General features: G+C 43.0%; 1 protein-coding gene across 1 annotated transcript; it reads right to left on the bottom strand.

Annotated features, from left to right (window-relative positions):
- Positions 1 to 6,606: 6,606 nt before the first annotated feature.
- On the bottom strand, positions 6,607 to 13,101 carry Lamtor5 (late endosomal/lysosomal adaptor, MAPK and MTOR activator 5). Its single transcript, XM_051165597.1, has 4 exons — positions 12,869 to 13,101; positions 11,848 to 11,909; positions 9,345 to 9,462; positions 6,607 to 7,089 (listed from the first exon to the last, which is right to left on the bottom strand). The coding sequence occupies exons 1-4, from the start codon at positions 13,027 to 13,029 to the stop codon at positions 7,029 to 7,031; spliced, it is 402 nt and encodes a 133-aa protein (XP_051021554.1). The 5' UTR covers positions 13,030 to 13,101; the 3' UTR covers positions 6,607 to 7,028.
- Between the last annotated feature and the right edge of the window lie 547 nt (positions 13,102 to 13,648).

The raw sequence follows: 13,648 nt of genomic DNA, 5'->3' as shown, positions 1-13,648 counted from the left end.
TTCCTGAGGGAGGAGGAAGGCTGTAACTTGAGAACAACTCAGGCCAGCCTCTAGCCGGCCCACAAGGTAGACTTTTTTCACCACTGGCCAGATTCAGTTGGAGTAAACCAAGGAGAAAATCCTCCTCGGGGGGATGGGAGTCCAGATTTTTAAAACACTTGTCCAAAGTTCCTCAGGGAGTCTTAAGGCTGCTTTGTAAGAGAAGCATGAAAGACTTCCAGAGGTGGTCGAGCTTTTTACTGGGCCGTGATGGCAGTGCTGCGGCTGTGTCTCCCTGACAGCATGCTGGGTACCTGGGCTTAGTCCCTGGTAGCAAACACATAGTGGTCCTCAGTAAGTGCAGCCTGCTCTGTGCTCTTTTGTGCTCACTGACTAAATAGTATGATTACTAATTCAGGGTTTCAGGTCCCATTTTAATTGCTTTTTTTAAACCCGATTACTTTAACTTCAAATACTTCCCATGAAAGATGTATACTTACAGTAAATTTAATGAAACTTTTTTTCTTACTGCATTTTGGAAATGATTACGGCTGAGTCCTAGAAAATTACTTCAGTAATTTGACATTCCAGTCCAATTTCCTTCCCTTTGCTCCACCTTCCACATTAAAAAAAGTCAACAAGAAAGCGCCTTTGATCTCCCTACACCAACTTTCCAGATCTTAAACCAGAGGATTTTAAGCCAAAGTATGAATTCTTTGTTTAATTTGGAAATCTGCACTTTTTTTTTTTTTTTTTTTGTAGTTGTCTTGTTTTTTAAACAAGGGGCTTCTCATCCTCTTAAAGGCCAGCTCCAATGCTTTTGATTGGAATGCTTGCTTGCAGAAGGACAGCCTAGTCTGGGAGGATGTTCAGTGACTGCAACCACAGAAAGATGAAGCAGTTTTGTGGCGGTGGGGGGAAAGATCAAACAAACATTGAGCAGAAGGCAAAACCCAGACAAAGAGGAATGCTTTTCAGAGAGCTCGGTGGTAATTATGTACCCCAGAAAATGTTTTTAGTGACCATCCATGGAACTGTTTCAAGGTCTTTGGTGGCATGCTCACTACTCTTAAAGCAAACCTATGCTTTAGTCACAAGAGGTGAAGTTGAGCTGGACACTGATGTCTCTGCCTGGAGCCCTGGCACTAGCTTTGAAATGGGGTAGAACAGAGGCATGTATGGGCTAGGAGGATTATGAGGCCCTCAGAGGTGAGCTCCTTCAGACACACCTTTTATGTGAAAGCCGTCGGGGGACAGTGGAGTAGTGAAGTAATGCTGGTTCAGTTAAAATCTCAGCTTTGCATTTTGAGTCTTGAAATTCTGAGCAAGTTAACCTCTTTGAATTTGTTTCCAAAGCTATAAAATGTGTCTAATGCTATTTTGCAAGATTGTTTAGGATTAAGAATACTTCTTACTGCTATGTGTGGGAGCTCATACTTACAGTCTCAGGACACCAGATGCGAAAGCAAGGAGGATTGCTGTGAGTCTGAGCAAATCTGGTTTAAGTCAGATTTCATCCAGCTCCATCCCCATACTAAAAAAAAAAAAAAAAAAAAAAAGGAAAAGGCAAAAAACCATGAATCATTCTTATTAATCAGAAGAAATAATTGTTAAGCTATCTGGGACATTAGTTAATATTTCAGCACCCATACCCACTGACTTAATGAAGTTTACAGGGGCCTTAAACATATGATTAATTTCCCGATCTCTAAACTTTTACCTCTTCACTCTAAAGCTATTTGGTAAGAATTTACCATCATTTCTTATTACTGTTATTCTACTGTCAGATGACTAATGAATAATGTTCAGTTCTTGGGACTCAGTCTAGTACAACACTATGTTAAGAAAGTTATCCATCAGCCAGGCTGTGGTAGAGCACAGAGAAATCCTGTCTTGAAAAACAAACAAAAAGCTGGCTCACAAGGCTGGGCATAGTGGCACATACCATTGATCCCAACACTCACAAGGCAGAGGCAGGCAGATCTTTGGGGCCAACCTAGTCTACAGATGAGTTCCAGGACAGCCAGGGCTATGCAGAGAAACCCTGTTTAAAAAAAAAAAAAGATGGATGGATAGATAATGGCCTTCAGCTGGCATTTGGGAACTTAGCCTTCAGGAGGATTCCTACCAACACTGTGCCTATAGGGAGGAAACTGTCTGACTTGTACTGAACACTCCCCCTTCTGGGAACCTGGAAGTTTGGCATTTGCTAGTAGAAAATGTTCACGTGATCAGCCTCCTCTGGGCACTAAGTGTATAATGAAGATAAATGTTTTCACAACTCAGTGCTGGAGAGATGAAATACATTCCATGTGACATGGCTGAAAGAATTCTTGGAACATTGTGACTTACTTCTTTTTCATTTTGTCCCAAGCACCATTTCTTTTTGTTAATTCTCCTTTTACTGTATGATTGCAGGGAAATGCCGAATCCTTGAAGTCCTAATGAATCATCATATCTAAGTGTCTTAGTGAGGGTTTCTACTGCTTCAGTGAAACACTGTAACCAAAAGCCAAGTTGGGGAGGAAAGGGCTTATTTGACTTATACTTTCATATCGCTGTTTATCATTGAAGGAAGTCAAGACAGGAATTCAACAGGGCAGGAGCCTGGAGGCAGGAGCTCATACAGAAGCCATGGAGGGGTGCTGCTTCCTTGGCTTGCTCAGCTTGCTTTCTTATAGAATCCAGGACCACCCCAGGGATGACACCACTCACAATGAGCTAGGCCCTTCCCCAGTCCATCACTAATCAAGAAAACGCCCTAAAGGCCTGTGTACAGCCTAATCTTATGGAGACATTTTCTTAACCGAGGTTCCCTCCTCTCATATGACCTCAGCTTGTATCAAATTGACCTAAAACTGTCCAGCATACTGAGGAACTTGCCAGGATTTTTCCAAGATATAATGTTCTCCAGCAACAGAGACAGGTGGCAGTACAAACGTGGACAGTAAGATTTACTATAAGTAACTGGTTTGCATAGAGACTAAGAAGGGAAATGGCTGCAATCAGCAAACTGCTGACCCGGAAGTCAGTGGTAGGGTTCCGTTCCAAGTGAGGTCAGCAAATCTGAGGTGTGGGTTCCAATCACAGACTGTGACTAGAGGGCCAGTGCCCTGGTCAAAGAAACAAATGGGGAGAAAGAACCTAGGTTTTTAGTCTATTCAGGGGTTCACTGCATTACAGGAGGCCCACAAGCATACTGATTCAAATGGCCTTGTCCAGACACACTGAGAAATGGCTTAACTTCAAGCATCTTGGCATCTCAAGGTCCAGGCAAGTTAATATACAAAATTAACCATCATAGGAGACATGCTTGGGAAACCCCATGCAACTAGCCATATTTCATCTCTAGTTCTGTGCAGACTAGAAAATTCCCTATCTCCATGTGGTGATTTGAATGCGAGTGACCTCATAGCTAGTGTTTGAATACTACCCCTCCCCCCCAGTCAGCAAAGCTGTTTGCAAAGGATTAGGGGGTGTAACATTGCTCGAAGAGTATGGCCTTGCGGTTTCAGGGGGTGTAGGCTTTGCGGTTTCAAAAGATTACTGACATTCCCAGAGTGCCTTTCTCTGCCTTTTGCTTTTGGAACCAGATGTGATCTCTTAGCTGCTCCTACCACCATTCCTTTGCTAACAGTATGATGGAGTCTACTTAACACTCTAGAACTGTAAATCCAATTAAAGGCTGTCTTTTCTAAGTTGCCTTGGCCATGGTGTTGTATCACAGCAATAGGAAAAGTAACAAGACATCTAGCTTTCAGGACTTAACAGCACAAGTCTTGTTTTATTAATAAATTGGACATTGGGGGCTGGAATGGTGGCTCAGCTGTGTGCTCTTCCAGGGGTCCTGGATTCAATCCCCAGCAACCATATGGTGGCTCACAACCATCTATACTGGAATCCGATGCCCTCTTCTGGCATACAGATGTATATGTAGATGGAGCACTCAAATAAAATCTTAAAAAAAAAAAAAAAATGGACATACTTTTTTCCTACTTCATATGTTTGCTTCAGACTCTAAAGAAAGGGGCTATGAGGTAAGGGATATGGCATGGCATGTGGCTCAAGCAGCGGGCAGGAGTTGGTTCTTGCAGGTCTTGGTAGGTACCTGACAGTATGGACTTCTCCCTGGTGTGCAGCGAGCACTTACACCACTGTGTTCTTGAGCACTGTTGTGCTCAAGAACCAGGATGCCCTGTCAAATTCAGCAAGGCTGAAATCGAAGTCAGTCACCTTCCTTCTCTTCTATAACATGGACTAGAAAATTCTGTCCTGGTACCTATTCTCCTTTGTTTGCTCTGTTGCCTGTTTTGTATTTAGTACTAAGATGATTATTATATGGAACCCATTCTGTTCTAAACTGGGATAATACAGAAGATTAAGTCAAGTAAATATACATAAATTACTCAGTATACACTAGCAAACAAAAATCTCACTAAAGATTGAATTGTTTAGCCAGGCATGGTGGCTTGGGGGCCAGAGAGCTGGCCCCACCCCTTGCTGCCACTGTTCTGCTCTCCTCAGTTGATGCTTCTGAGGCAGATACAGGTGGAGAAACACTCATCTTCCCTGGGGGAGGATTGCCACTAGGAATTTGACTATGAATAACACAAAATGGACTTGGTTTTTCTTTTATGCGGGGGCCAAGGGGGGCAGTCACAGGAGAAGCCTACATGGGAAGACTGGGATCAGGATGCACGATGTGAGAGTCCCAAATAATTTTTTTTTTAAAAAGGGCAGGCATAGTGGCACACACTTATATCCCAGCACTTTTCAAGTGAGGCAGGAGGACCAGAAATTCAAGGTCACTTTTGACTGAATAGTGTGTTTAAGGCCATCCTGGGATACAAGACCCTGGTATGTGTCTATGTTTTAATGGCTCATTTCATTTGGGCTAGAAATTGGAGAATAATGAGTAAAACAGTTTTTCTCATTGGAAAAAAAAATCAACTTGGCCCCTAGAATTTTTCTTTTCCTTTTGAGACAGGATGGTCTGGAACTATTTAGCCCAGACTAGCCTTGAACCCACAGTTGCCTTAACCTCCCATGAGCTGGAATTAAATTAGGCAAGGTCCACCATGCCTGGCTAGGTCAGGCATTTTCTTTTTTCAGGGGGAGGGGGCAGGGTTCTAGACAGGGTTTCTCTGTCTCCCTGGCTGTCCTGGAACTCACTCTGTAAAACAGACTGGCCCTTCAAATTCAGACATTTGCCTGCCTCTGCCTCCCAAGTGCTGAGAATAAAAGCATGCACCACCTAGGTCTAGGATTCTTCTCCCCCGCCCCAGACAGGATTTCTCTGTCCCTGGATGTCCTGGACTCACTCTGTAGACCAGGCTTAACTCAGAGATATGCCTGTCTCTGCCTCCTGAGTACTGGGACTAAAGGCACCACCACGCCCTCCAAGTCTAGAATTCTTAAGAGGCCATTTCCTTGAGTTAGTTGCCTTCCAGTCATTTCACCTCCTGCCTAACAGAAGAATTTGCTGTTACGTAACAGTATTCCTTTGGTTTGCCCTGTCATTGCTTTCTTCTTGCTAAAAACCCTTGCTCATTGCATTCACTCTATTCTAGGAGGCCCCGTTTATACCACAGACCCTTATACACGTGTATTCAGCAAGTGTTTATTTAGTGCCTACTATGCACTAACAACTGTTCTAGGCACTTGGGATGTAAGGCAGAGGTCATGCTCTCAGAACAGGTTTGTCAGTGGTGCAGATAAACAATGTATACCTAAAGTAGGGTATTATATACATATCCTTCTGCATAAGTACCAGCTCAAGAGCTGGGCGTATCTTACTCAAAGTCCTTATTCTACAAACAGCACCTAACACTAATATTCTAGTTGTTTTTTTTTTAATTTGGGAAATATTAAATTGCCAAAGAACAGTAGGAACTATTTAAACTAATAAGCTGGGGCTTGCAAGATGGCTCAGTGGATAAAAGTACTTGTTGTATAGCTTGACATCCTGAGTTGGGTCCCCAGAACCCATGGTAGGAGAGAATGAAATCCCCAAAATTGTTCTCTGATCCCAACACGTATACAGAAGTCAGAATTCACACACCATACAAGAAATAACATAATACACACACACACACACACACACACACACACACACACACACACACAGACAGGCAGACAGACAGACAGACAGACAGAGACACACAGAACAAGTCTTTTTGCCTGCTTGTGCAGTACTCTGTTGAGAATGGCTTAAGGTCGAAGACTCCCTTTAGTCTGAATGGTAAAAGTTTCTTGGATGGTGTGGGCGCTGTTAAGAACGCAGGCCCTCGGCGTTCAAATGGTGACTGTGCTAATCCCTCAGCTTCAGTTAGACAGACAAAACAGCGAATGGCAGGTAGAAGGATGCTATCAAGGAAGAGGGCAACGAAGAGTGCCTACTGTATTATACAATGAGACACAGTTTCTTGTCTCACTAAGGACTTGAGGATATTACCTACATCACCTAGGATGAGGGAAATGTTTGGTCCATGCATCCTTGCATAAGAACACAGATATTTCAAGAAACTTCTGAAAGAGAAGCAAGTTTGTTGGGATAGAGATCATTTTGGGGAAAAAAAAACCCCATAATTTGATAACTTAAAAAGGAAATGAGCATTAAGTAAGAGTTTAAAGAACCAAAAATGAGCCAAACTTTCCTCTGAACAGATAGATTTATTGACCACAACAGAGTTCTATATACAGTGAATTGGGTCTTGGTGACAAATGCCTACAACCCCAGGACACAGGAGTTTGAAGCAGGGACCACAAATCTGAGGTCAGCCTGGGCTACACAGCTCTAGGCAACAATGAGCTGCAATATTGGATTGCAGTGGCTGTCAACCAAAGAGCAAACTGACAAAAGCCCAAACAAAACAAGTATGGTCCTTTCTAACTAGCATCTTGGTAACTGGTAGTCATATAAATAAGAAAGTCCACACTGGACATTAAGTGAATGACCTAACTTCTGGAGCTTTAATAGTTTTACAAATTATGTGACACAGGTTCAGGTCATTAAGTGTGACAGGCTGCTGGAGAGCTGACATGAGATGTCAAGAGGCCATTTTGTGTACTGCCACTGTGATGCCATCATGTTTCTGGATCATAATGTTCCTGAAAAGCAAAAAAGAAGATACTCAGCAAACTCTTATATGGGACTTAAGTTTAAGATTAAAGATTTAAGTTTAAGACACAAAATAATAGCAAATTTATATCTACATACAAAAGCCAATATGATCAGTCCCTGTTGAGAAGTGCCAGTCAGTCTGGGCATGGTGCTGCATGTCTTTAATCCCAGCACTCAGGAGGCAGAGGCAGGTGGATCTCTGTGCGTTCGAGGCCAGTTTGGACTACAGAGTGAGTCCAGGACAACCCGGGCTACACAGAGAAACCCTGTCTCAAAAAACAACAACAACAAAAAGATGTGCCAGTCTCAGACTCCTGCTGCCATAACCTCTGCCATGGTTTCCCATCCATAAAGGGGACTATATTCTCAAACCATCAGACAAATCTTCCTATAAGAAAAATAAGTAAATAAATAAAAAGCATATATGGGCTTGAAACAGGTGAGAATTATGGACAAGCCTAATTATAACATAAAAATCAAATTAGTCCTTTAAGTTTTTTTATTTTTATTTTTGAAATTAATGCTTAATCCTACTGTTCAACATAGTGTTGATTTTTTTTTTCCTGTAGGTTTTTGATGGCATTGTAGGGCATTACAATAAGGGCTTTGCACATGCTATCATTCACCTAGCCTCAGAACCCATAGCCCTAATTTTTATATTAAAAAAATTTTTTTAATGTTTATGTATGTGTCTGCCTGTGTGTGCCATATGTACATTCATGCCTGAGAAGGCCATAAGGTGGTAGATCCTGTGGAGGCAGAGTTACAAGTGGTTGTGAGCTGCTAAATGTAGGTGCTGAGAGCTGATGCAGACTCTGGAAGAACAGTATGTGCTTTTAACCATTGGCCAACTCCCCAGCCCCTAATTTTTATTACATGCTACCTATTGGGTTTGTGTGTGTGTGTGTGTGTGTGTGTGTGTGTGTGTGTGTGTGTGTGTGTGTGTGTGTGTGTGCGCGCGCGCGCACGCGCGCGCAAGTGCGTCCTTGCATGCTAGGGTCAGAAGACAACTTCGTGGAGTTTGTTCTCCTCTGACCACATGGGTTCCAGGTATCGAGTTCAGGTCATCAGGCTTGGTGGCAAGCACCTCTATTTGCTGAGCCATCTTGCTGATCCTGGCTTTAATTTTATTCTGTATATATGTAACACTTAATATTAATATCCTCTTTTTCTCCATCCCCCAAATTGATCACACTGTGATTTTTGTTGTTATTCAGAGACAGGGTTTCTCTGTGTAACAGCCCTGGCTGTCCTAGAATCACTTTGTAGACCAGGCTGGCCTTGAACACACAGAGATCTTCCTATCTCTGCCTCTGTCTCTTATGTGCTAGGATTAAAGGTGTGTACCACCACTGCCCAGCTTGTAGTATGCATTTTTTATCTATGTCTATGTGAGTGTGCATATACAGGTGTGTGTAGATATACACACCTATGTACAGGTCAAAAGAAGGTGTTAGGTGTCCTCTGTCACCATGCATCTATTCATTCGATGCAGGGTCTTATCCCTGAACCTGGAACTCCTTTTCTCTGCTAGACTGGAAGATAGCAAGCCCCAGCAATCCTCCTGTTTCTGCCCTTCCCTCAACCTGGGAGCTGAGATTGCAGATTTTTGTGGGGATTCCCAGCTTGTTATCTGGGAGCTGGTGTGTTAGGATCTAAACTCTAGTCCTCAGGACTGTGGCTCAAGCACTCATCTTAAATACTGACATCTCTCTAGCCCCCATAGTTTTGTTTTGTTTTTTGATTGATTCTTTCATTCCTTTCTTTACTTTGCTTTTACTTTATTAATATCAGAGTTCTATCTGCATGTACACCTGCAGGCCAGAAGAGGGCATTATAGATGGTTGTGAGCCACCAAGAGGTTACTGGGAATTGAACTCAAGACCTCTGGAAGAGCAGCCAGTGCTCTTAACCACTGAGCCATCTTCTCCAGCCCTAGTTTTATATTTTTTCTTTACTTAGTATTTTTATAAAGATCTTTATCTTGGAATATCTTTAACATATTAGAGAATTCTATTCAACTATTCTTTTGTGTGTGTGTGTGTGCTTTTACTATTTTTCTCTTTTTGGGGGGAGGGGAAGCAAACTGACAGTTCATGACAGTTCTTATCCCTCAGGCCTGCCATGCGGCCTGAATGCCCACTGGTCCTGTGGTTCATTGAGTAAGGAACTACTGATGTAAGCAGGAGAAAGCCCAATCAAATTTTGTGAATGAGAAAGGGATGTGGGGCTATGTACTCACCCATTGTCTGATTCTAAGCATACCACAGGGATGTCAGTGGGGTCAGAGGTTAGCTTAGCTGCCTGCTGGGCTAGAACAGATATCACTCCAGCATGCTCATCCGATAGGGTACCACGGCCTGGAAAATAGCGATGAAATTGTTACCTAAGGGTCTGAAAATGAATATAAACCTATAGTTTAATATCTCCATTATTATTTGTGAAAAAGAAACTCAGCTTATGGCTTTTTGCCTTTAGGTTAGGTACTGGCATGAAATGATTTCCCCTACCTGGTACCCAGCTGATTACCTCAGTGTTCTTAAATCAGTAAAGTCATAAATGACATGCAGTTTTCAAAGATCCCATCACTATGCTATTTCTAAGCACCTTCACAAGCAGATAAGGAAGCTGTAATTCAAGTTATCTGATAGTCAAAAACTTATTTTATAGGAACCTTGCTGAAACTAAGACATTCAAAGGTATGGATAGGGACTTGTTGAAACTAATTAATTCCTTGTGGGAAATCTGATTTTCTTTCTTTCTTTCTTTTCTTTTCTTTTTTCTTTTTTTCTTTTTTCTTGTTGTTGTTGTTTTGTTTTTTGAGACAGGGTCTCTCTGTGTTAGCCTTGGCTGTCCTGGACTTGCTTTGTAGACCAGGTTGGCCTTGAACTCACAGCGATCCTGTCTGTGCCTCCTGAGTGCCTCCTGAGTGCTGGGATTAAAGGCGTGCGCCACAAACGCCTCATCCTGATTTCCTTTCTCTAAAGTCATCCTCAAAGAACAAGTCATTACTCAAAAGTTCAGCTTTAAGCTCACCTTGCCAGCATACGTGAAGACCTGTAAGCAGTACTTCCCTTAGCATAAGCTAGCTGGGCTACTTTCAAATATCCCAAGGATTCTTTACCATTTGTTAGCTTGTATTATTAACTAAATCAGGTTTGAGGTACAAAAGGTAACCAGCAAGCTTACAATAGATTCCTGAAATAAAGGTAACGGGCTTGCTTACACCTGAAACTAAGGTAGCAGACAATACATCACCCAGGCAGAAACCCTGGATTCGCTATTACTATGTAAAAAACCCAGGTGCACCCTGAAGGGCTACTGCAAATAGTAACTTCACACCTTGAAGCTTGTAGATTTTCACATGTGAATTTAAGATTTTCCATTAGTGACTTGGAAAATGCTTTAAAATTTTTACCTTTGCTCCATTGCCTCTTTCAGTTACCATAACAGCAAAAGGTCAGAGCTCTAAAAAGTCCTGCATTAGTTGTAAGAATTCCTGGGTATACCAGTTTCTGACATTAATTAACCTTAGCTATTTACCTTTCTGGGCTTAGTTCCTTATATGTATTAAACATTACATCTTGGTTCTGTACTGAGTGGTTTTGTTGTTGTTGTTTGGTTTTTTGGGGATAGGGTTTCTCTGTGTAACAGAGCCCTGGCTGTCCTGGACTTGCTTTGTAGACCAGGTTGGCCTTGAGCTCACAGAGATCCGCCTGCCTCTGCCTCTCTAGTGCTGAGATTAAAGGTGTGTGCCACTGTGCCCAGCTGTACTGAGTGTTTTAAGCTTTGGAGGCAGCTAAAATATCCTATCTCAACCATTAATTAGTTGTATAACCTCTGGCAAAGTATTTAAGCTCCATGTTTTAATTTCTTTACCACAAAGGGCTTTTGAAGGGGAATATTTAAGTTTTACAATGTAAAACACTAAGAATGGTGTGTGGCTGGGTGTGATGGTGCACACCTTTCCCCCAGCATTCAGGGGGCAGAGGCAGGCGATCTCTGTGAGTTACAGGCCTGCCTGGTCTATGAAGTGAGTTCCAGGGCAAACAGAGCCTTGTAGAGTACATTAAAAAAAAAAAAAAAAAAAAAAAAAAAAAAAAAAAGTCTGATACTTAAGAGAGCCTAATACATATAACTCTCCATTTTATTATTATTATATACCATTATATGTTATTATAGATCATAGCATTATCAAATAACCCAATGGAAAAAAATTGGAGGCTCCTTCTGTTCTGGGCTCACACTGCTAGCAGACAGACTAGGAGAATGGGGTTGAAGTCAGATCTTTGAAATCCCTCTTCTACTGACACTAGCTTACTGTTGGGAGTGGCTGGACCAACAGCCTCACCCAGTTTTCAGGGTTATTGAGGCAATGAAGGAAATAATACAGCCTGACAGTCCTTTTCTAGACCACTTGAAAATTGTTCAAAACCATTTTAGTAGGGACAATTGTAGATCTGTGAGGAACATTTCTACCTTTAAAAAAATAACTGGAAGGCGGGTTGGGGATTTAGCTCAGTGTTACAGCGCCTGTCCAGCAAGTGCAAGGCCCTGGGTTCAGTCCTCAGCTCTGGGAAAACAAAAACAAAAACAAAAACCAATTGGAAGGCCTCAATTTTCTAGTCTTACTTGAAGATAATCTCTACGATCAAGAAGGTTAACAGGAATAAAAGCTAGAAAACAGTAGCAAAGTAAGACAGACCCCAGCGAACCTCAAAGGGAGGCTGGTTTGAGACACTTACAGCCCAGATTAAGTCCTTGTGAGTCTGTGCACAGGACTCCAACAATGGATGGATTCTTCATTCTAGTTTTAGGAGCACAAGAAAGACAAACCAGATGAAGTGAAGAAATACTTAAAATTATTGCAGTACAAGCAGGTTTTCTATGCACTAAGCATTAAGCACTTCAAATCATCCTTTTAAGAATTATTCGCCCCCTTCCAAAAGAAAAAGTGTGAGCTGTTTAAATAAAGAGACCATTTCCTCACAGCTGACTGTGAGCCCAGGCACCTCTGGGCTTCATAGAAGCGTGCTCTAGGAGAGCGTTAAGACAACTGCTAAAAATCTAAGCAACAGGAATTGTTCTTGGAGGGGGTTAGGAAGCTGAAGAGGCAAGTGTCTCCTTGTAAGCCCCTTTACACTTCCCAATTTTATATTTTACAGAGATAGCCGAAAAATTTAAAGGAATGTCTTTACTTCACAAGGGCGGAGTAAGCTGGGCGTGGCGGTGCACACTTTTAATCCCAGCACTCGGGAGGCAGAGGCAGGCGGATCTCTGTGAGTTCGAGGCCAGCCTGGTCTACAGCCTAGGACAGTCAAGGCTACACAGAGAGACCCTGTCTTGAAAAGCAAAAACAAAAGCAAACCCGTAAGCGCGGAGTAACGGACAGCTTACACACGCGGGAAGATAAGCGTGTGCATTTGCACTGTGGGGGCTCAATTTAGCACACCTGGTTCATCCTTCCTTCCCTAAACTTGTTTCCCAAACATCTGAAGAGCTTCTCTGACCCTTCAGAAGACTTCATTCAACGTGACAGGTGATTTGGGCCTCTCTCTCTCTCTCTCGGGAGAGAGACTTGCTCCAAAAGGAAGCGTACAGAGCCCCGGCGAAACTTTAATTTCGAGTCAAGTCAGGGGTGGCCCGTGTATCAGCACAAGTCGCTCGCTCGCCACTCCCAGTACCCCAAACGCTTCCGCAGACACTCGCAGTCCTTGCCGCCTGTCTCGCTCCAGCTCCCCTGTCCCGAGCGCACGCACTACTCACGTGTCCTCCAAATGCTGCTCCAAAGTCGCCTCCATCCCGCCCGCTGTCAGCCCCAGCCCTGGACCCCGCAGCAAAACGCTTCCTCCTTCACCGACAGCCTCGGTCACGTGACTCGAGCGAGGCGGGCGCCGGGACGGCGTCTCCAGAGGGACCAAATTCATCGCCGCGCTGGGTCTGCGCTCTTTTCAAAAAGACCTGGCTGCTGTGACAGGACCGGTGCTGGCTGGTGTTCCTATTGGGGCCTTCAGATTACTCTCCAACTCCAGAGATGTGTGCAGTCTGGCCCCAGAGCCTCTGTTTCTGGCCTAGCACTTGGTCTTAGTGATTTTTTTTTTAACCTTTGGATTTCGGTTCAAATGACTTCCTGCCCTAGCCAGAGCTGGACCTTGTTTAAGTTGTAATGTAACCAGGCAGGTCCGGCAAAGTCTCCTGTAGGCAGTAAAGCAATCACCAAGAAGACACAGGACCGTTGGGAAGGGATGCACACGCGGGACTAAATGAAGAGATGGCACAGGGTGAAACCCCAAGCGGGGTGTTTGGAAAGTATTAGACGCTTAAGACATTGGCACCTTCTTTGTTCTTTTAGACCTAGCCTCGAATTCTTTGTCCAGGGTCCTGGGATTTACTGACATGAGCCACCACACTTAGTTTGCATTGATACTTCTAATAGCTAGGGTGTTGAAAGTTTGGGGGAAAGAAAGTAGGTTTAAATTTTAAGTGATAATGAAGACTAGGTTATTACTTTAAAAATAACTTTGATTTAAACAAAAAAAAAAATTT

Source organism: Acomys russatus, chromosome 23 (assembly GCF_903995435.1).
Source record: "Acomys russatus chromosome 23, mAcoRus1.1, whole genome shotgun sequence".
In the NCBI taxonomy this organism is placed as follows: domain Eukaryota; kingdom Metazoa; phylum Chordata; class Mammalia; order Rodentia; family Muridae; genus Acomys; species Acomys russatus.
This window is presented reverse-complemented; position numbering and strand designations above follow the sequence as displayed.